The 22,863-nt window shown below is 40.6% G+C and overlaps 1 protein-coding gene across 1 annotated transcript; it reads left to right on the forward strand.

Moving 5' to 3' along the window:
- The first annotated feature begins 9,104 nt into the window (after positions 1 to 9,104).
- LOC106799697 (uncharacterized) lies at positions 9,105 to 10,306 on the forward strand. Its single transcript, XM_014778693.1, has 2 exons — positions 9,105 to 9,425; positions 9,680 to 10,306. Exons 1-2 carry the CDS (start codon positions 9,105 to 9,107, stop codon positions 10,304 to 10,306), a joined length of 948 nt encoding a protein of 315 aa, XP_014634179.1.
- The last annotated feature ends 12,557 nt before the right edge of the window (positions 10,307 to 22,863 follow it).

Consider the following 22,863-nt stretch of genomic DNA (forward strand, 5'->3'; position numbering starts at 1 on the left):
GAGGGCGCAGTGCCCCATGTGTGCAGTTAAGAAGGTGATATGGACCTTCCAGCTTCCCGTGACAAAAGACGAGACCAACATACAACGCGTGCGTGATGACATGATGCAGACGTGCAAAAGCACAACACGGGGATGTACACAGTATGGCAATATCCACAAATAATCATACAACAAAGGCGTACATGACATTTAGGTTCTATGCATGGCAGTGTTTAAAAGGCACGCATCGTCTTCGCTTCGTGCCCCTATTTTAGGGACCTAAATGGGAGGAACTAAAAGGCTTTTAGTGATAATTCCCAAGGTGGTCATATCTCTCTTGATGGTTTCTAGAGGTATCATCCCCTTCAAGAAAACATATTACGACAGTAGGGACTACCAGCAACAACATGTTATCAAAGAAAAAAACTCTAGATGAGGGTTCACTGTTATCAAGCAAGTCGGAGACCCAGCATGACCACAGATTCACCTCCACTCCATATGTTTCCATGGACCCGGGTATAAGGCCCCTTTTCAACTCACCGTGTGTACAAATAGTGTTGGTGTTTGTGTGCATGAAATGAATAAATATATAACTCATGCATACATTTCAAAAAACACACTAAAAGCATCAAAGAGTTATATACAAGAACGTAAGAGAAATAAAAGGAAACCGACAAAAGAGGAAGTCATGATATTGTGCGATATTAGAAGGCCTAACTCTCTAAAAATAGTCCCCAGCGGAGTCGCCAACTGTCGCAACCTACACTTCGGCGGGAGGGCGACGCAGGGCTCGTGGGTGCATCTTCCAAGGGAGGAAGGCGCGTGGAGTCGCGACCAACGTTTATTCAAGGAAAACGTCGGAAAAACCGGAAAGGTGTAGTCTACGAACTTTAAGTGTGAAAGGTTCGGGAGTTGTTTTTACGCTCGGGGAAGGTCTTAGCACCCCACGTGTCCGTCACAAGGAACGACAGCCTTTAATCAAGTGTGCAAATATGACTTCAAAATGTTTTATTTTCCCTTTTTTACGTTTTTATGTCTTTTTATGCCTTTTGTATTTTTTTTATCTTTTTGTGGTCAACAAGGGTGTTTCCCTCGCTCCTAAGTATTCTCAATTGCGATGAGGAAATCAGGCCTACGTAGTTCTTTGAGAACTAAATGTTGGTTAAGTTGTTTTTATCTTTTTTTGCAAGATATATTTTGCCGAACAAAAGGTTATTTAAGGCGTTGGACCATTAAACGAACTGTTGTTTTTGAAAGGAGAGCAACGTTAAGGTGTTGGACTTAACAGTCTCTTGGGGTGGTCGACAAAAGCGGGGCTTTTGCTCCTACGTATCCTCAATTGCGATGAGGAAATCAGACCTACATAGTTCTTACAAAAGCGGTAAAGTTACATGTTGATTTTATGCTTTTGAACAGTCCATGTTAACCGATAAAAGCAAAGAGGACCGTTTAAGGCGTTGGACCTTAAAACGGTTTTGAGTGACTTTGCGGACGAAACTTGATTTATGAGGTGATTTTAGCCTTAGTTTCAGTTTGGTTATTAGTCAATTCATTCAAGGAAACTTCCAAAGAAAAACATCCAATTGATTTTTTTGATTATTTTAATCAAAGATATTTTGATTATTTTATTATTATTTTGCCTTTTTTTTGTTTTTATCGAGATTACTACATAAACGATCGATTGGGTTTTATTTTAACAGTGATTAAACAAAATTACAACACAAATGATCGGTTGAAATTCATTTTATTATTTATTAGATGAGAAAACGACTTAAATAAATGGTGAAAGCACGTTAAAAGGGGGTACCAAAAACAAACGAAATGAAAATAAAAGTACGGGAAACAAGTGGAGACCACTAAGGGTGCATAGAATGAATTGAAAGATTCAATTTCGGGAACTTACCGGTTGAAGACCGAAGAACGATGAAGAACGAACGAAGAACGATGAAGAATCTTCACGAAATCGCTCACAGAAACGTCTCGGAAGCGTTAGGAAAGCACCTCGGCTTGAATTTTTTTCACTAAAACAATTTTCCTCACTAATTTCGAGAGAATCCTCAAATACCAAAAGGGCTGAACAATTTACTCTACCCTCTTTCCCCTATTTATAGGAGAAAAGAGGGAGGTGGTTGCCGCCCAGCTCGCCCAGGCGAGTAGGTTTGCTTCCACGAGAAGGCACCGCCTTCTGGTGGAACCCCCTGGAAGGCCCAAGTTGGCCTAGTTACTATTTGCACCCCCTTTTACTGAATACACCCCATTTTGTGTTTTTTTGCTGATTCCTTTCCGAAACGTTACATAACTTTTTATGGATTACGTAACGACACCCATTTTCCTTCCGGAATGTTGCGAAACTTTACGGATTACGCAACAAGGCTCATTTTGACTTCCGGAATGTTGCGGAACTTTACGGATTGCGCAAGAATGCTTCTTTTTGACTTCCAGAATGTCGCCGAACTTTACGGGTTACCTAACGATGGGTGTTAAGTACCTTGAGGCGGTCAAGCGAAGCTTGCATGCCACCAAACAATGGTCCCCGGACGAAATTAGGGTATGACACCTACACTCTTTAATTTTTGTTGTGCACTTTAATTATTGCTTTTACTTTTGGTTAAGTTTCAATTCCTGTTCTTTACTTTCTTAACTTAGTAGTAAAATCCTGATTAAATCTAGCAACATTAAGAAGGATAGATTTTTAATTACTAAAGGCTCATTAATAATTAATTCAACCCCCCCTTCTTAATTATTTTGAGGCCACTTGATCCAACAAGTGGTATCAAAGCAGGTATCTTGTAGAAAGTGTAACCACTTCAAGATTCATGGTCTCTTCAAATTCTTTGTTTCCTGAAGGAAATTCCATCCATAGGCCACCTATCTTCAATGGTGAGGGTTACCACTATTGGAAAACCCGTATGCAGATTTTCATTGAAGCCATAGATTTAAACATTTGGGAAGCAATAGAAATAGGACCTTACATACCCACCGTAGTAGATGTAAGTACTAGCACCACAACACAAAAACCTAGAGATAAGTGGACTGAAGAAGATAGAAGAAGAATCCAGTATGATCTTAAAGCCAAAAACATTATTACTTCAACCCTAAGAATAGATGAATATTTTAGAGTGTCAAATTGCACAAATGCCAAGGAGATGTGGGATACTCTCCAACTTACACATGAAGGCACCACTGATGTGAAAAGATCTAGAGTCAACACCCTTACACATGAATATGAATTGTTTAGGATGAACCTTAATGAAAACATCCATAGCATGCAGAAAAGATTCACACATATAGTCAACCATCTTGCCTTTTTAGGAAAAATCTTTCCTAATGAAGATCTAATTTTTAAAGTTTTAAGATGCTTAAGTAGGGAATGGAAGCCCAAGGTAACTGCGATTTCTGAAAGTAAAGATCTTTCCTCTATGTCTCTTGCTACTTTGTTTGGAAAATTGCAGGAACATGAAATGGAACTCCAACGTCTTAATCAAAATGAAGAAATCGACAAAAAGAAAAGAAGTATAGCACTTAAAGCCTCTTCATCAATGCAAGAAGAAAATGAAGGAGAAGAATCAGAAGATGAAGATGACTTCTCACTCTTTGTGAAGAAGTTTCAAAAATATGTCAAGAAAAGAAGAATCGAGAAGCGTCAGAACTTCAACAATGGAAGAAGATCTCAAGAAGACTCTCAAATTCTTATATGTTACAAATGCAACCAACTTGGTCACATCAAAGAAAATTGTCCTTCAAATGAGGAATGGTCTGAGAAAAGTGATAAGAAAAGGTATGAAAAAAGAAGGACCAAGAAGGCCTACATTGCATGGGATGACAATGACTCATCCGACGGTTCAGAGAAGGAGATCAACCTTCTAACCAAGGACTATGAGAGTGATGAGAACATCTCTCAAGAAGATTAAGAAAAAAGTAAAAGTATGACTTCCATTCTTGAAGAACTAGATACTTTAATCATGAAAAAGGTAACATCAAAACCATTCTCTTTTAAGATTTTATTTTGATTGAAATTTTCCTTTCAAATAATTTGATTATGATGACTAACAAAATTTTATTTTTTTGTCATGATTGATTGAAATTATGAGTATGTGTTTATATGGTTTTTTTTTCAAAGCATGAAGCCTCTTATTAAATATTTGATAATGTCTATGATCATTATTCTTTAATACTTGTGTTGATTATTTTGATAAAATTGAATGTATATATTGTTTTTATGATTATGCATGATTTTGAATGTGATATGTGAATTACATGGTTAAGGTTCTTTTATAAATTATTTTCAAAACTTAATGTTAAATATATATTTTTTTTTAAAAAAGGTATTTTGATTCTCATTCAAATCCCTTTTCCCTTAAAAGTCATTCAACATTTAGTTTTGGCTGAAATGCTCTCTAGTAATCGATTACAACAATAGTGTAATCGATTACAGGTAGTTAAGAAGAGTGTAATTGATTACCAAATGTTGTAATCAATTACAGCACGTCCCTGCACCTATATATATCCAGATTTTGAATAAGAAATTAGAAACTTCTCATTTTCTCGCGAACCCTCGTTCCCAATTCTTCTTTCTGCCATATCTCACTCATTTCTTGTCCAAATCACTCCCCACAAAGCCCAAACTTCATATTTTTTCATTCTCTTTCACTTAAACCAATTTAAATTTCAAATAAATCCCTCAAATGGCAGAACCATCAAAGAAGTGAAAGGGTTCTTCGAGTCGAAGCCAACGACATTCCGAGACTCAAGAAACGCAGATTCCCTTCTCCATTTCCTCTTCCTCATTGTTCTCACCAAAAGAACAACGGATACAGTACACAAATCTTTTCTCTTCTTATTCCATTATTGATCCAAAATTGATTGACATGGATTTCTTTTCCAGTGAGAGTTTTGAATGCATTCAAGCATTTGAGAACTCCAATCTCATTCCTTTCATGTCTTTAAAATTGCCTGTTTATTCTGAATTAGTTAAAGCCTTCTATTCTAACCTCGAAATTCAAGAATGCACTTTGATTTCTTAAGTTTATGGGATAAAAATGGTCATTGACCAATCCCTATTCTATGACTTGACTCAATTATCTAGTGAAGGTGTGCCATGTGGAGGTACACTGAATGATGATGGGAAATTTGATTTCTCTGTGCACGATGCCCGCTGGTTGGTATTCACCAACCAAGCGGATATGACCAGAAGGCTTATTGCTGGTTCATTGGCTTTTGAAAGCCATATCCTTCATTATCTCATTGTGCGTATTTTGCTTCCAAGATCTTCAAACCTTGCACAATTTTCTGAGGAAGATCTTATTGCCATGTGGGCTTTTCATACAAGCTGACAAATTGATTGGGCACACTTAGTCCGATATTGCATTGTGATTAAATGCTCCATTGCCATATCCACACCTAGTCACTCTCTTCTTTCAACACTTTAACATCCCTCTTGATTCTGAACCTTATGTTCCAATCAAGAGATCCTTCTTAATCGGTGCTGTTGTGATTGCATCATTTGGTTACCGTAAAGAGAATGATGGCTCTTAGGTAAAATAGGGTGCTCAACCCATTGATGAAGAAGGAAACTTACCAGTTGGAGAGGATTCCTCTCTTCTTCAAAAAATCTTGGACAGGTTCGATGGTCTTCAAACCTTTGTTGGTGAAAGGTTTGATGCTTTGGAGTTACAAGTGGACATGCGATTCGATGAGATGGATTCAAGGATCACCAAGGTTGAAGGAGATGTCTCTTACATCCGCACATGCTTTGATCTACCACCACCGCCACCGCCATCATCTTAGATTTTATTATTATTAATATTTTTAGTACTTTGATTTCTAGCCGTGTATTTGGCTATATTATTATTACATTTGAACATTTAGTATTTCTTTCAATATTTTTTTAGTATGACCGAAAATTTATGATTTATGTTATATGACTATGTGGTTTATATTTTAATTTGGTTTATTCATGTCTTTCTTCATGATTAGTTTAGAATCTTTTATGATTGATTTACAATAGATGCTATGTGGATGATTTTTTTTAAAATGATGTATGTCTTACGCGCTTTGGCTTTTTGTTGATGCCAAAGGGGGAGAGAAAATAGGGATTAAATCAAGAACTCATGTAATTAAATAACTTAATTTCAAGTGAAGCTTAAACTAAAAAACAAAGGTGGAGAATATGGAGAATTAAGTGAGTGATCGACTAGGAAAAAGAATGTGTATCTGTTTCTTGATTTCAGGGTTGTCATTATCAAAAAGGGGGAGATTGTAGAAGCAAGCTTCATAGTGATGAATCAAGTTGATTCAAGTAGTTTTGATGATAACAAAGATGATGACAAAAAGCTCAAGAGAATGATTTCAAGATTGAGTCAACAAGTTGAAGATCAAGATTAATTTCAAGTTTCATGAAAAGAAATCAAGAAGATTTAAGATTCAAGAAAAGATGAATTCAAGATTCAAGAGAAGAAATCAAGAAGACTTCACAAGGGAAGTATTGAAAAGATTTTTCAAAAACAAACATAGCACAGTTTTGTTTTTCAAAAGAGTTTTTCTCAAAATTTTCTAAGTTACCAGAGTTTTTACTCTCTGGTAATCGATTACAGGTAATCGATTACCAATGGCAAAGTTTGATTTCAAAAGCTTTTAACTGAATTTGCAACATTCAAATTGATTTTTAAATGGTGTAATCGATTACAATATATTGGTAATCGATTACCAGTGTATCTGAACGTTGAAATTCAAATTAAATTGTGAAGAGTCATATCTTTTCATAAAATGCTTTGTGTAATCTATTACATGGTTTTGATAATCGATTACCAATGACAAGTTTTGAATAAAAAGTCAAGAGATATAACTCTTCCAATGGTTTTCAGGTTTTTCTCAAGGTTATAACTCTTCCAATGGTTTTCTTGACCAGACATGAAGAGTCTATAAAAGCAAGACCTTGACTTACATTTAAATAACTTTTCATATATTCTTTTAAAACCTTTGAATCTCTTTGAACATCTTTTTGAACTTCTTCTTCTTCTTCTTCCTTTCCCAAAAGATTTCTAAGCTTTCTGGTTTCCAAACTTTGTTCTTTCACAGAAAACAAAAGTGTGTTATATCTTTTCATTCTCTTCTCCCTTTGCCAAAAAGAATTCACCAAGGACTAACCGCCTAAATTCTTTTTGTGTCTCTCTTCTCCCTTTTCCAAAAGAACGAAGGACTAACTGCTTGAGAATTCTTTTGTGTCTCCCTTCTCCCTTTTCAAAGAATTCAAAATGACACAGTATGAGAATTCTATTGATTCTTCCCTTTCCCATAAACAAAAGATTTCGAAGGACTAACCGCCTGAGATATCTTTTGTTTCCCCTTCACAAAGTTTCAAAGGACTATCTGCCTGAGAACTTTGTCTTAACACATTGGAGGGTACATCCTTTGTGGTACAAGTAGAGGGTACATCTACTTGGGTTGTTGTAACTGAGACCAAGAGAGGGTACATCTCTTGTGGATCAGTTCAAGTGGAGGGTACATCCACTTGGTTGTTCAAAGAGAACAAGGGAGGGTACATCCCTTGTGGATCTTTGCTTGTAAAGGTTTTTACAAGGTTGAAAAGAAATCTCAAGGACCGCAGGTTGCTTGGGGGCTGGATGTAGGCACGGGTTGTTGTCGAACCAGTATAAAATTCTTATGTTTGTCTTCTTCTTCCCTACACTCTTTAATTTCCACTGTGCACTTTAATTATCGCTTTTACTTTTGGTTAAGTTTCAATTCCTGTTCTTTACTTTCTTAACTTAGTAGTAAAAGCCTAATTAAATCTAGCAACATTAAGAAAGATAGATTTTTAATTAGTAAAGGCTCATTAATAATTAATTCAACCCCCCTTTCTTAATTATTCTGAGGCCACTTGATCCAACATAATCAATTACCAATGTTTTAAAACGTTAGATTTCAAATTTCAAGAGTCACAACTAGTGATAAAACATTTTCAAATCATTTTAAGTTTGTGCAATCGATTACACAATACTTGTAATCGATTGCCAGAGTTTCTAAACCTTTTGATTTTCAAATTTAAACATGAAGAGTCACATCCGATGATGTGTAATCGATTACAACTTGATGGTAATCGAATACCAGTGACAGATTTTGAAAAATAAATTTCCAAAAGTCATAATTCTTAAAGTGACTTGTTTCTGAAGAATTTTTCAAAAGTCACAACCTTTAAGTGACTAGTTTTTAAAAGAGTCACAATTTTTAAAAGGTGACTAGTTTTAAAGAAATTGCCAAGAGTCACAAACTTTAACTTGAGTCATCAAATGATTATAAATATGTGACCATGGCACCAATTTTAAAAATAACAAAGACTAATTTCTTTCATTCATTTCTCTTCATCTTTCTAAGAGTTTTTGTTCAATACTTTCTCTTTCAAGAAAAGTTCATTGACCAAAAACTTGTGCTATTCTTTTTCTTCATTCACTTATTTCTCTTGCCAAAAGATTCAAAGGACTAACCGCCTGAGAATTCTTTTGTTTCTTCCCTTCTCCCTCTTGAAAAAAGATTTCAAAGGACTAACCACCTAAGATATCTTTTGTATCCCCCTCACAAAGAATTCAAGGGACTAACCACCTAAGAATTCATTCTCCTAACACATTGGAGGGTACATCCTTTGTGCCACAAGTAAAGGGTACATCTACTTGGATTGCTATACTGAGAACAAGAGAGGGTACATCTCTTATGGATTAGTTCAAGTGGAGGGTACATCCACTTGGTTGTTCAAAGAGAACAAGGGAGGGTACATCCCTTGTGGATCTTTGACTTGTAAAGGATTTTACAAGGTTGAAAGAAATCTCAAGAACCGTTGGTTGTTCACTCTTGCCGAACCAATATAAATCTTGTGTTTGTCTTCTGCTTCCCTACACTCTTTAATTTCGACTGTGTACTTTTAATTGCCGCTTTTACTTTTGGTTAAGTTACTGTTTCTGTTCTTTACTTTCTTAACTTAGTAGTAAAAGCCTAGTTGAATCTTGTAATGTTAAGAAGGATAATTTTTTAATTAGTCAAGACACATTAATAATTTATTCAACCCCCCATTCTTAATTATTCTGAGGCCACTTGATCCAACAGAGACTCTAGCTCAGTTTATGCAGGTTTCTATGTCCAATCAGAAGAGCACAGAGTCTGCCATAAAGAATCTTGAGGTCCAAGTGGGACAGCTTGCAAAGCAATTGGCAGATAGATCATCAAGCAGTTTTACAGCTAATACAGAGACAAATCCCAAGGAGGAATGTAAAGCTGTGATGACTAGAAGTAGAATGGCAATCCAAGGAGATGATAGTGAAGCTGGAAAGAAAATGGAGGAACATAAACAACAGCTGGCACCTAAGCCAACACTTGAACCTGTTTCTGATTTTGTAGAACTTGAAGAGATTAATGAGGAGACTGAAGATGACAAGGAGGAGAAGACACCAATAAAAGTGGAAGAAAAAGAAAGAATAAGAAAAAAAAAGTCAAAAAATGAAAAATAAAAAGAGAAGGTTGTTGATGATGAGCTGAGGAGAGGCAAGAGTGAAGCAAACACTGAAAAGAAGATACTACTCCAAATGAAAGCAAGGAAGTACCTTATCCCTTGGTACCTTCCAGGAATGATAAAGAAAGACATTTGGCTAGATTTCTTGATATCTTCAAGAAACTGGAAATTACATTGCCCTTTGGAGAAGCACTTCAATAGATGCCACTCTATGCCAAATTTTTAGAAGATATGCTGACGAAGAAGAATCGGTACGTCCATAGTGATAGAATTGTGGTGGAAAGAAATTGTTGTGCTGTGATTCAATGCATTCTTCCGCCTAAGCACAAAGATCATGGAGTTGTCACAATACCGTGTTCTATTGGTGAGATTGTTGTAGGAAAAGCTCTCATAGATTTGGGAGCTAGTATCAATCTAATGCCTCTCTCCATGTGCCAGCGACTTGGAGAGCTTGAGATAATGCCTACACGCATGACTCTTCAATTAGCAGATCACTTCATCACAAGACCGTATGGAGTGATTAAAGATATTTTGGTGAAGGTGAAACACCTTATATTCCTATCTGATTTTATTGTGATAGACATAGAAAAGGATGCAGATATTCCTCTCATTCTTGGTCGCCCATTCATGTCTACTGCAAGCTGCATAGCAGATATGGGAAAGAAGATGTTACAAATGGGCATAGAAGATCAAAAAATCAGCTTTGATCTATTTCATGAAGATAAAGAGCCACCTGACCGGAATGTCTATTTTAAGGTTCATGTGATGGAAGAAAGAAGACCTGAGAAGAAGGTCTTGGAAGTGGGAGCATTATTGGATCTTGGATAACAGGATGATTTGTCAAGCTAGTGACGTTAAAGAAGCGTTTACTGGGAGGCAACCCAACTTTTCTTTCCCTTCTCTTTTCTCATTTTATTTCTTTCTTGCATGTGGATAGTACATCTTGCTTGTGATTGTGATTTCAGCTTGTTTAGTAATGAAAAAAAGGGTTTTCAAGTTAAGTGTGAAGAGATAAGCAGAAAATGACTTAGAAATTTTTTCAGTATGCTTATCCGCTAAGTGCAGACCTTGCGCTAAACATAATCCCTTCATGCGCTAAGCCGAGCTTGCTCGCGCTAAGCGCAAGGACCCTGATTGATTAAGATGAATGGTTCAGCTAAGCACACATTGCTGCGCTAAGCCCAATATCTTCACTGTAAGTTACACCTTAAGCAGTGGGCTTAGCGTGGATGATGTGCTAAGCGCTACTTCCTCTCTATGAAAATTTATTATAGTTGCGCTAAGCGCACCATCCTGCGCTAAGCCTCAGATTCATTCAGTAAGTTGAGCTTTCAAGTTGGGCTTAGCGGGAAAGGATGCGCTAAGCGACAACATCGTTCTGTTTTGAAATCATTGGAAGTGCACTTAGCGCATGTAGAGGCGCTAAGCCTAGATCACTCTCTGTAAGTGGAAGCCTGGTTGCTCGCTAAGCCCAACTTCGTAGGCTAAGAGCATTTTGCAGACCAATCAGAGCTATCATCATCGCTAAGTGCACCTTGTTGCACTAAGCCCAAGTATGCCTCTGGAGCTTGAAATGTTAGCTACGCTTAGCACGAAGAGCTAGGCTAAGCACTTGAGTTTTAAAACCAAACACCAGAGGTTGCGCTAAGCACACAGCTACGCTAAGTGCTTTTGTCGTGATTTCTAAAAAAATAGAGGAACTGCCTTGGGCAGTTAAAGAACTCATTTTCTCAAAAACCCTGTACCTTTACCCTCCTCTAATTCATTGTTTTACGCTCAAGTGCTTTGACATTGCATCCTTTGCTTCCTCATACTCTGCATTACACATCCAAGTAAGTTTCCTGATTTCATTTTGCTTTGTATTTCATGCTTCACACCTTAGGATAGAGGATTTATGTTTTCTTAGTTAGTATTGTTGTTAGGTTAAGTTACTTTAGTTTTAGGGTTATGTATTGATGTAAGCTCCATTGGAGCTTGAAGGCCTAGGATCTTCTTCATAAATGGATTCCTTTGCTTCTTGGAAGATAAATGACAGCAGAATGGAGAAGGAAGAGAGAGAGGAGACGCCACTACAAGGAGAAGATAAGTCCAGAAGAAGCTCACCACCATAGGAGGCCATGGATAAGAGCTTGGAGGAAGAAGGACATGAATGAAGGGAGAGGAAGAGAAGAGCCAAAATTTTGTGCTCTAAAAGAGCTCTGAAATCTGAAGTTTAATTTTCAAATGATCAAAGTTGAAAAAATGCACACACATGGCCTCTATTTATAGCCTAAGTGTCACACAAAATTGGAGGGAAATTTGAATTTCTATTCAAATTTCACTTGAATTTGAAATTGAATTTGTGGAGACAAATTTTGGAGCCAAAATTTCACTAATTATGATTAGTAAATTTTAGCTATGGTTTAGCCCACTAAGCCAAGATCAAGTCCAAGATTCTCCACTAAGTGTGCTTAGGTGTCATGAGGCATGTAAAGCATGAAGGACATGCACAAAGTGTGACTATGTGATGTGGCAATGGGGTGTAGTAAGCAAATGATAACCTCCCCCTCTAAAATTTAATTGGATTGGGCTTCTCCCAATTCAATTAAATTTATTTCCAACCTGTCGCAACCTACCCTTCGGCGGGAGGGCGACGCGCGACTCGCGGGATGCGTGTTCCACGAAAGGAATACGCGCGGAGTCGCCACCAACGTTTATTTGAGGAAAACGTTGGAAAAACCGGAAAAGACGCGATCTACGAACTTTTAAGTGAAAGGTTCGGGAGTTGTATTTACGCACGGGGAAGGTATTAGCACCCCACACGTCCGTCCCAAGGGACGGCAGCCTTTAATCGAATGTGCAAACATGACTTTGATTTTTACGTTCCCTTTTATATCTTTATATCCTTTTTATATTTTTCCTTTTTTGTGGTCGACAAGGGTGTTTCCCTTTGCTCCTACGTATTCCTCAATTTGAGATGAGAAAATCAGACCTACGTAGTTCTTTCTTATCAAGTGATTCTTTTTTACTTTAAGAGGTGATCATTTTAAGGCGTTGGACCTTAAAAATGATCCATTTTACTTAGTGAGACATTGAAATGACAAACTTCAAAAGCCTATTTTTATGGACGAGCTTGACTAGGCGAGTTGATTTTAGCCTTAGTTTCACTTTAGTTATTAATCAATTCGATTAAGAATGAGAAATCCCAAAGAGAAAACGTCCGATTGATTTTCCGCTTTATTTTGCTAAAAGATGTTTATTTTTATTTTTATTATTATTATATTATTTTTTACCTCTTTTTTTTTATTTCCAACGTGGTTACGGCACGACCGAACGGTCGGAATTCATTTTAACCGAAGTTAACGGATAATACAATTCAAACGTTCGGTGGAAATTTATTTTATTTTTAAGTTAAGCGAGAAATGACTTAAGTAAAATGGCTTAAGCACGTCAAGAGGGGGTATAAAAAGTAAATGAAACGGTAATAAAAATACACAAAACACAATGTGGACCACCGTGGGTACATAGAATGAATCGAAAAGCTTGGTTCGAGGTACTTACCCGTTGAAGATCGAAGAACGATGAAGAACGAATGAAGAACGTCGAAGAACGGTTGAAACCTTTGCGAAATTCCTCACGGAAAATGTTACGGAAACGTTTCGGAAGCGCCTCGGCTTAGATTTTCTTCATGGAAACAATTTTTCCAAGCAAATTCGAAAGAGAGAGAAGTGCCAAAGGGGCTGAACCCTTTTCTTCTTCACTTCCTCCCCTATTTATAGCAAAATAGGGGAGGTGGTTGCCGCCCAGCTCGCCCAGGCGAGCTCAGCTCGCCCAGGCGAGCCAGGTTGCTTCCTCCATAAGCAACAGCCTTCTGGAGGAATATTCTGGAGGGCCCAAGTGGGCCTGGATGCTATTTGCACCCCCATTTTTACTAAGTACACCCCCTCTGCTTTTTTTTGGTGATTCTTTTTTCGTAAAGTTACGGAAACTTACGAATTTCGTAACGATACTTGTTTTCTTTCCGTAATGTTACGGAACCTTGCGGATTACATAATCATCCACTTTTTGACTTACGGAATGTTTACGGAATCTCACTTAATTATGCAACGATGCTTCCATCTGATTTCCGGTGTGTCACGGAAACTTACGGATTGTGCATCAATATTTTTTTGGTTTTTCGGCATGTCCTGGAATTTCACAAATTGCCTAATGATGGGTGCCAAGCACCTTACAAGGACCAAAGAAAGGTCGCATGTCATCAAGCAAAGGTCCCCGGACGAAATTAGGGTATGACAGTTGTCCCTCTTTACTTGTCTTTTATTGGAGATAAAAGGAAAGTAAAGATAAGACACTAATTTCGTTCCTCTCGATTTGACGAGAGTCGCTGGTGACCATAAAATCTCCACATGCAAATGACTTGTTATTCCCAGAATTTCACAAATTGCCTAATGATGGGTGCCAAGCACCTCACAAGGACCAAAGAAAGGTCACATGTCATCAAGCAAAGGTCCCCGGACGAAAATCAGTGTATGACACTAATTTTGCTCATCTCGGTTGACGAGAGTCGCGGCTGACCATGACTTGTCGTTCCCGGAATTTCACAAATTGCCTAATGATGGGTGCCAAGCACCTCACAAGGACCAAAGAAAGGTCGCATGTCATCAAGCAAAGGTCCCCGGACGAAAATTAGTGTATGACACTAATTTCGCTCCTCTCGGTTGACGAGAGTCGCGGGTGACCATGACTTGTCGTTCCCGAAATTTCACAAATTGCCTAATGATGGGTGCCAAGCACCTCACAAGGACCAAAGAAAGGTCGCATGTCATCAAGCAAAGGTCCCCAAATGAAAATTAGTGTATGACATTAATTTCGCTCCTCTCGGTTGATGAGAGTCGCGGGTGACCATAAACTTTCCGCATGTAAATGACTTGTTGTTCCCGGAGGAACAAAAGGTGCAGAAGACTATGTCAGTCTCTGCGTGCTATCAAGCGTTCTGTCTTACAGATAGCCAAAGAATGTTTATACGGATAACCACTCGGGTATTTCCGCGTATCATCGGGCCCGCCGCCTCTGGATGACACAAGGGTGCAGAATGACCAAATTTTGTCTCTACTTGTCATCGGGCCCGCCGCCTCTGGATGACAAAAGGGTGCGGATAACCGTAAGGTATCTCCACGTATCATCGGGCCCGCCGCCTCTGGATGACACAAGGGTGCAGAATGACCAAATTTTGTCTCTGCTTGTCATCGGGCCCGCCGCCTCTGGATGACAAAAGGGTGCGGATAACCGTAAGGTATCTCCGCGTATCATCGGGCCCGCCGCCTCTGGATGACACAAGGGTGCAGAATGACCAAATTTGGTCTCTGCTTGTCATCGGGCCCGCTGCCTCTGGATGACAAAAGGGTGCGGATAACCGTAAGGTATCTCCGCGTATCATCGGGCCCGCCGCCTCTGGATGACACAAGGGTGTAGAATGACCAAATTTGGTCTCTGCTTGTCATCGGGCCCGCCGCCTCTGGATGACAAAAGGGTGCGGATAACCGTTAGGTATCTCCGCGTATCATCGGGCCTGCCGCCTCTGGATGACACAAGGGTGCAGAATGACCAAATTTTGTCTCTGCTTGTCATCGGGCCCGCCGCCTCTGGATGACAAAAGGGTACATGTCACATGACCTCAGGGTCAGTATGACAAAGATTATGGGGCGGCCGACAAAAGCAAGGCTCTTGCTCCTACGTATCCTCCAATGAGGAACTCAGACCTACGTAGTTCTAGATAACTTGTGAGACTTGAAAAGTCTCCATCGGAAGATGCTGACATCTCCGAAAAGGGCGCAGATGACCACATTGGCCTCTGCTCGTCAATCACACTTGGGGTCACTGAATGACGAGGTGCGAATAACCGTAAGGTGTCTCCACGGGCTACCAGCTCTTGGGTCATGGCAACAAAAGGCGGTGTGGTCGACAAAAGCGAGGCTCTTGCTCCTACGTATCCTCCAATGAGGAACTCAGACCTACGTAGTTCTGGATAAATTGTGAGACTTGAAAAAGTCTCGGTGTTTTCTCCACTAAAATGCAAACATGCTTTAGCAAAGAGACAAATATTCCAACTGATTAGAGCAACATATGCCTTTTTGAGTGAAAAACAATGCATCTACCGGGGAAGGAGAGTATGCTGATGAAATTTTCTCATAACCATAAATGAGATTTTGGATGTTAGCATTTCGTTTCTAAATGACCACTTAGAGGAAACACTGGGTTCGACAAAAATAGAAGAAAATCACTCAAAGTGTATCAATCTCGCACAGGTAAGTGTTTCATCCTAATTCCGAACCATAGATATGTCATGACTTGACTTTGCAAATTATTTCCTATCAAATCAAAAATTACATGCGTGATCATGGATCAAAAGGGCTTCCCTTGGGAATGGGTTCTTTTGGTGGGTTTTTCGGCTTTTTGTGTGTTTTTGGCCTTTGATTTTTTGTTGGCCTTTTTCTTTTCTGTTTTTGTTTAGTACGGGGCGAAAAAGTCGCTAGCGCACAAGATTTTGGTTGGAAATTAAAGGGGAAGACCATTTTAGGTCGTGGTTTCCTTTCCTTCTTTTTGTTCATTTGGTGTCAATTCTGTATTGTTCAGATATTGTCCGGTCCAAAGACCTTTCTGCATATTTCTTCTGTTTTCTTTGATCGGGGACTTTCTTCCCTTTCTTCTTCTTTTTTTTCTTTCTCCCATTCTTTGATTGGGAATTTTTTTTCTTTTCCTTTTGCTTTTCTCCCACTCTTTGATTGGGAATTTTCTTTCTTTTCTTTTTGCTTTCTCCCACTCTTTGATTGGAAATTTTCCTCTCTTTTGCCTCCGAGGGTAAGGATCGACATCCTCACCCCGGGTCAAGGTTTATGGTGAGTTAGGATTTTGGCTCAAGGCTTGTAGAATGGCTAGACATGATACATGTCAGGGTTTGGTTTGGTTCAAGGATAAAAGGGATGCCCCACATTATCTCCATGACACAAATGCAAAAATGATGATTTGGAAATTTTAGCAAAACTGGTCATGCATGCACCTATATGGACGCTCAAGTGTCAAATTTTTATGGTCATGTGATGCTAGGGCTCAGGATCCATTTCCTCTATTTTAAATCAACCCAATGTTTCCAAAATATGTTCTTTTATCAATTTGTGCATTCATCCTAGTCCATTTCGGGCGTCCGGGGAAAACTTCACAGCATTCACCCTTCAGGTGTATACCCATTTTTTTTCAAAAACTAGTTATGATCAGTGAATTTTTTCAAAGAAAAGTTGGAAGTCATCTCTTTTCAAAACCATGTCGGTTTTTAGCTAGACAACTTATTTTCTCTTTTTCCACCTTTTTTCTTACTTGCTTTCTTTTTCCTTATTTGCTCTCTTTTTCTTTACTTGCTCTCTTCTTTTCTCTTTTGTTCTCTTTTCCATTTCATTTTTTTCTTTTCTATTTTTATTTTTATCATGATTTTTGTTTGTTTTACATATATATTTTTTGGACGATGTTCCTAAACGAAGAACTCTACACGGTTCCAGAATTTCAAACATCATCGATAGTAATGATATATAAACACTAACGCAACAATCTAAACAAAAATGTATGCGCTGTACAAATGACAATCGAAACAACAAAAACAAACATTAGTCTCTCAAGTCAAAACAATAACGTAGCATAAAAAATGATAAAAGAAATATGAAAGAAAACATGAATCTAGGGATCTCCCAGTCACGTATCTCCACTCCCTCCCAAGAAGTCAAGCAAATCGGCCATCTCCTCGTCCTCGTGGGCCTCTTCTCCATTGCCGGGAGCTTCTGGGGGCGCCTCTCCCGCTTGGGCCTCGGGCCAATCTCCGGGCCATGCAACCTCTGCCCTGAACTGGTCTGGAGTAGAGCATGAAAAAGAAGCGAAGTCCTGGCTCTGCATGCTGAGGCTCATCTGGTACAGACAATCATGGGTCTGTACATGTGCTCGGTGGTTGGCCGCCTGTTGGCGAACCAAATGCCGTAAATACTGCTCCATGTCAAATGCCCCAGCCTGGCCAGCCTGATGAGGTGGTGGTGGCGCGCCTGCGGCCTGTGGAGCATCACCCTGAGCCTGTCTCTGGGTGCAGTACTTCTCAATAAAAGCCCGGGTGATGGGCGGCCGAATTACCTTGGTAGGTGCAACGGGGACTCCGAATGACTAGCAGAGTCCTGTGATCAGCGAGGGAAATCCCAGGGCCCTGTTGGACTTATCTGGGTCCAAAGGATGCCTAGTAGGCGCCCTACCTGCAAAAATATAGATGGCATCAGCGATTAACTGAGCCACATGGATGCTCATTCGCGTCAGGATGGCGTACACCAGCTGACACTTTGGCAGGGGGAGGTCAGAATTATGATCGCTGGGCAGGATGTTGCTGAGGAGCAACGTCATCCAGATCTAGGTCAGAGTGGTCATGTTAGTGCGCATGATTCGCACTCGCCTCCCTGCAGCAGTCCGGGCAAAATCCTGCCCCAGTATACATAGTAGCTGGGCGATGGCCTCCTCATCGAACCCATCAGACCGGTTCCTCCTCTGGCCATACTCACATTCCTGGCCCTCTTCCAACACCAACGGATATCCTAGGAGTTGGCCGATAGCGTCGGCATCAAACGGGATCCACTGACCCCTTACCCAGGATCTCATGTCACGCACGCCCTCCTCTGTTAGCCAAGCATTGGCATAAAACTCAAGGACTATTTCTGGATCGAACTTGGCCATGGGAGTAACCAGTGATGCCCACTGCCGGCGCCCTATTTCCTCCTGGAAATCAGTATACTCGTCGTCCCTGAGCTGGACGCGTCGCTCCCGGAGAAACGACCATCCCTTGATGGCCTCGAAGCGCTGCTGGTGTACAGCGCTCCTAAAGCGGTGACTGTCATACTCCGGAGCGGAACTAGTTCCTTCGGCTGCCTTGTCCTTCCTGGACCTCTTTGAGGCAAGCTTCCTCGGGGCCATTTCCTGCGAAGGCAAACATTTGGAAAGTTAGTTTTACCAGTGGGACGTTACTCTTAAAACAAAAATGGCATACAACCTCCTCCCATAAATACAAACATCAATGTAAATTTAGAGCAAGCTTATGCGCATATTTCCTTACGAACGTTCACTTGCACAAGACATTCTATTAACTAAGAAAAATGCACCCATATACAATCAAGGCAGCTTCGTTACCTAGATTATTTACATGTACTTCCAAGGTGTATTTGTTACCTACATCACACACATTTCCTTTGCTAAATTCACATACATGCATACTCTAAGCACTTTGGCTATCGAAAATTGCATACGTGCACATCCTGGTATTTCTAATACCTATACATACACAAACTTTATGATAAATCTTGACTATCTACACAATAAGGTGCTACATTTCATGCTTTTTTTTCAAGTTTTTGCTACCTAAAGCCGCATGCAAATTCAAGTATATTTTCTTTTGCTGACTAAAATTGTATTCAAATTAAAAGGTACTTTTGTAATGTATTTCACGCAACATATTTATAGATTTTTGTGAGACATTTTGACTACCAAAAATTACATGTACATACATCCAAGTATTTTGCTACCATACCCAAAGTGTAAATTGCCAAAGGTATTTTGCTACCTATTCTAACCTACATATTTACGATGAGCAAAATTCCTAACCATCTAGGCATAGGGAAAATATTGTAGCGTGGCCCATAGCTGATTGCTGGCCAAAAAAGGGTAACTTTACCCAACATGCACCTCCTCTTGTATTCTTTTGCATAAAAACTTTGGTTCCTAGGCCTAGGATATATGTGGGGCAATTACTCTAGCCTTTTTCGGGAATGAATACATGTCCCAACAAATAGAAAATATGTACAAACCAAAATGCCCCATGGGTTGTTTCCTTACAAAAGTCACGCGCTAATGCCATTGAGGCATTTCACCGAACACTTGGTGGGCGCGCGTTTAGGTAACAATAGCAAGAGAACGAGGACAATGTGGCATGTCCCATTGTTTCAAAATGCATTATAGGCCTAGGGCCATCCCATACAAACCCCTAATTCAACCTAATCAAGCAAGAAAACAAACCAAAATTGCCCCACATATTTGAGCACATTCCCACAATTTAGAGCACCAAAAGGAGACCAAAATACACCAATGAAAAGCTAGAAAGCTTAGGGATGGAACACTTACTTGTTGGTGATGAACAAAAGCGCAAAACGGAATCAAAAAAATGCGAAAAATGATGACCCTAGGGCTGCAAACTCGTCAATCCCGTGGGTATGGCTTTTGAAAGGGGGGAAAAGAAGTTTTTGAATGCAAAAACGTTCCCCCTTTCGTCATTCTTATAATTTGGTGCAGGGGTGGCTCGCCCAGGCGAGCTAACCTGCAATTTTTTTATTTTTTTTTTGAGGGGAACATTAACCATGTCCCCTCCCTCCTTTTAGCGTCTTGCTTAACTTGAACTTACTTAAGTTAGAGTTAGGCATTGATTACTTATTTTTAAAACAAACAAAAAGTAAAAGAAAACTGCGAATACAAAGGATACGGGGCTGCCTTGCAGCGACGTTCTCCGCTTGCTTAGCGTGGAGAAAGGGGCGACGATCAGTCGGTCGTGACCCCATCCCCTCTTGCATCCGTTCCTGTGTACCTGCAAGTAAGAAACAACCTGGCGTGGCCAATCCTGATCGCATCGCTGTCTTATCTTGATTGGTTTTTGCTGTTCATGTTTTGTCTCTACCCCAGAAGGTAGCTCAAGATGATCCTGCCCCTGTTTTTTTTACCACAACAATATGCATGCGTATGCGTATGCGTATGCATGAATGTTTTCAAACGCAGCAAATTTAGGGAAAGTCGGTTCAGGTTCAATTCTAATTAAGCGCTTGGGGCATCCCATGAACTGAGCGGAAGGGCTCAGGTGATCACAAATCAATGCAAGGTTTGAAACTAACGTGAGGACTAAAGCCTCGAATCCACGTTCATTTCTTTGAAAGATTGTAACGAGAGATACAACAGACAGGAAATCCCTGGGGGAAATCCAGAAAACGCATAAAGATAAAGAACATGCAGCGACATCCTTAATTGCCCCAGCTTCTAAGCATAATATCGTTTGACGACATCAGAATTTACGGGTGAAGGTAGCTCTTCGCCATCCATGTTGGTAAGCACCAGGGCTCCTCCGGAAAAAGCCCTCTTCACAACAAAAGGCCCTTCGTAGTTCGGGTCCCATTTCCCTCGATTGTCCTTGACAGCATGGGACATTTTCTTTAGCACAAGGTCTCCCTCATGGAACTTGCATAAGCGTACTTTCTTGTCGAATGCACTCTTCATTCTTTGCTGGTACACGCGCCCATGACTCATGGCTGTTAAGCGCTTACCCTCAATGAGGTTGAGCTGGTCATAGCGCGTTTGAGCCCACTCTGATTCCTTTAATCCGGATTCTGCCAAGATCCTTAATGACGGGACTTCTACCTCAAATGGTAACACAGCCTCCATCCCATATACCAATGAGAACGGCGTTGCCCCAGTTGACGTTCGCACTGAAGTTCGGTAACCGTGTAATGCGAATGGGAGCATTTCGTGCCAATCCTTGTATGACACGGTCATCTTTTGGATAATCTTTTTGATATTCTTATTGGCCGCTTCCACGGCTCCATTCATCTTCGGCCGGTAGGGTGTGGAATTGTGATGCTGGATTTTAAACTCCTCGCACATTTCCCCCATCATCTTGTTATTCAAGTTGGTGCCGTTGTCTGTGATAATCTTCCTTGGCAAACCATATCGGCAGATGATCTCTTTCTTAATGAACCTGACCACCACATTCCTCGTGACATTGATATATGAAGCCGCCTCGACCCACTTGGTGAAATAATCTATCGCTACGAGGATGAAGCGATGACCATTCGAGGCCTTGGGCTCAATGGCCCCGATGACATCTATTCCCCACATGGAGAAAGGCCAAGGGGCAGACATGACATTCAGAGGATGTGGTGGGGCATTGACATTATCTGCGAATGCTTGACATTTGTGGCATTTCCTCACATGGACACAACAATCACTTTCCATGGTAAGCCAGTAATAACCTGCTCTTAGGATCTTCCTGGCCATAGCATGCCCGTTGGCGTGCGTTCCAAACGAGCCCTCATGGACTTCCTCGATCATGTGATTTGCCTCCCTGGCATCCACACACCACAGGAGTGTCATGTCGTGATTTCTCTTATACAGTATGCTTCCGCTCATGAAGAAACCGGCTGCCAACCTTCTCAATGTCCTTTTATCGTTGTCGGCAATCTCTGGCGGGTATTCTTTGCTTACGACATATCGCTTGATGTCGAAATACCAAGGCTTTCCGTCCCGTTCCTCTTCCACTTGGCAACAATGCGCAGGTTTGCCACGACACCAAAATTCAATGTAGGGTAGATCCCCGTGCGGTGTTAGCTGGAACATAGACGCTAACGTAGCAAGTGCATCCGCCATTTGATTTTCCTCGCGGGGAACATGATGGAAGGAGATCTCATCGAAGGTCTTAGCCAATTCCTTGATATAGGCTTTGTAGGGTATCAGCTTGGGATCTCTAGTTTCCCATTCCCGTCTCAGCTGATGGATTACCAACGCTGAGTCGCCGTACACCTTGAGTAGTTTGACATTGGAGTCAATTGCTGCCTGGACGGCTAGGGCACATGCTTCATATTCGGCCATGTTGTTGGTGCAGTCGAATCCTAGCCTGGCTGTGAAAGGTACACATTGATTGTCCGGAGAGACCAACACTGCCCCAACGCCATGACCTAGAATGTTTGACGCTCCGTCAAACCATACGGTCCATTTGTCCCGATCTTCGTCCAATTTTTCCTCAAACAAGGCCATGATGTCCTCATCCGGGAATTCAGGATGCATGGGCTGGTAGTCGTTAAGAGGCTGTTGAGCCAAATAATCTGCTAAAGCGCTTCCTTTTATCGCCTTTTGGGTGACGTAGACTATATCAAACTCAGATAGCAGGACTTGCCACCGGGCGATTCGTCCCGTGAGAGCTGGCTTTTCAAAGATGTACTTAACCGGGTCTATTTTGGATATCAACCAGGTAGTATGGCTCAGCATGTACTGCCTTAGGCGATGGGATGCCCATACTAAAGCACAACACGTTCTTTCGAGCAAGGAGTAATTCATCTCACAGGTCGTGAACTTCTTACTTAGGTAGTAAACAGCGCGCTCTTTCTTCCCGGATTCGTCATGTTGCCCCAGCATACACCCCATTGACTCGTCCAAGATTGTCATGTACAAAATGAGAGGCCTTCCAGGTACTGGTGGCATAAGCACGGGAGGATTCATTAGGCACTTCTTGATCCTTCCAAAAGCTTCTTGGCAATCCTCATTCCAGCGATCAGTTTGGTTTTTGCGTAAGAGCTTGAACA

Source organism: Glycine max, chromosome 1, assembly GCF_000004515.6.
Source record: "Glycine max cultivar Williams 82 chromosome 1, Glycine_max_v4.0, whole genome shotgun sequence".
In the NCBI taxonomy this organism is placed as follows: domain Eukaryota; kingdom Viridiplantae; phylum Streptophyta; class Magnoliopsida; order Fabales; family Fabaceae; genus Glycine; species Glycine max.

Excerpts from the sequence above, each read along its gene's own strand:
- LOC106799697 (XM_014778693.1), top strand. The coding sequence starts at position 9,105 with ATGTCCAATCAGAAGAGCACAGAGTCTGCCATAAAGAATCTTGAGGTC. Across the intron at positions 9,426-9,679 it reads AGGAGAAGACACCAATAAAA|ATGCCACTCTATGCCAAATT; the intron begins GTGGAAGAAAAA and ends GCACTTCAATAG.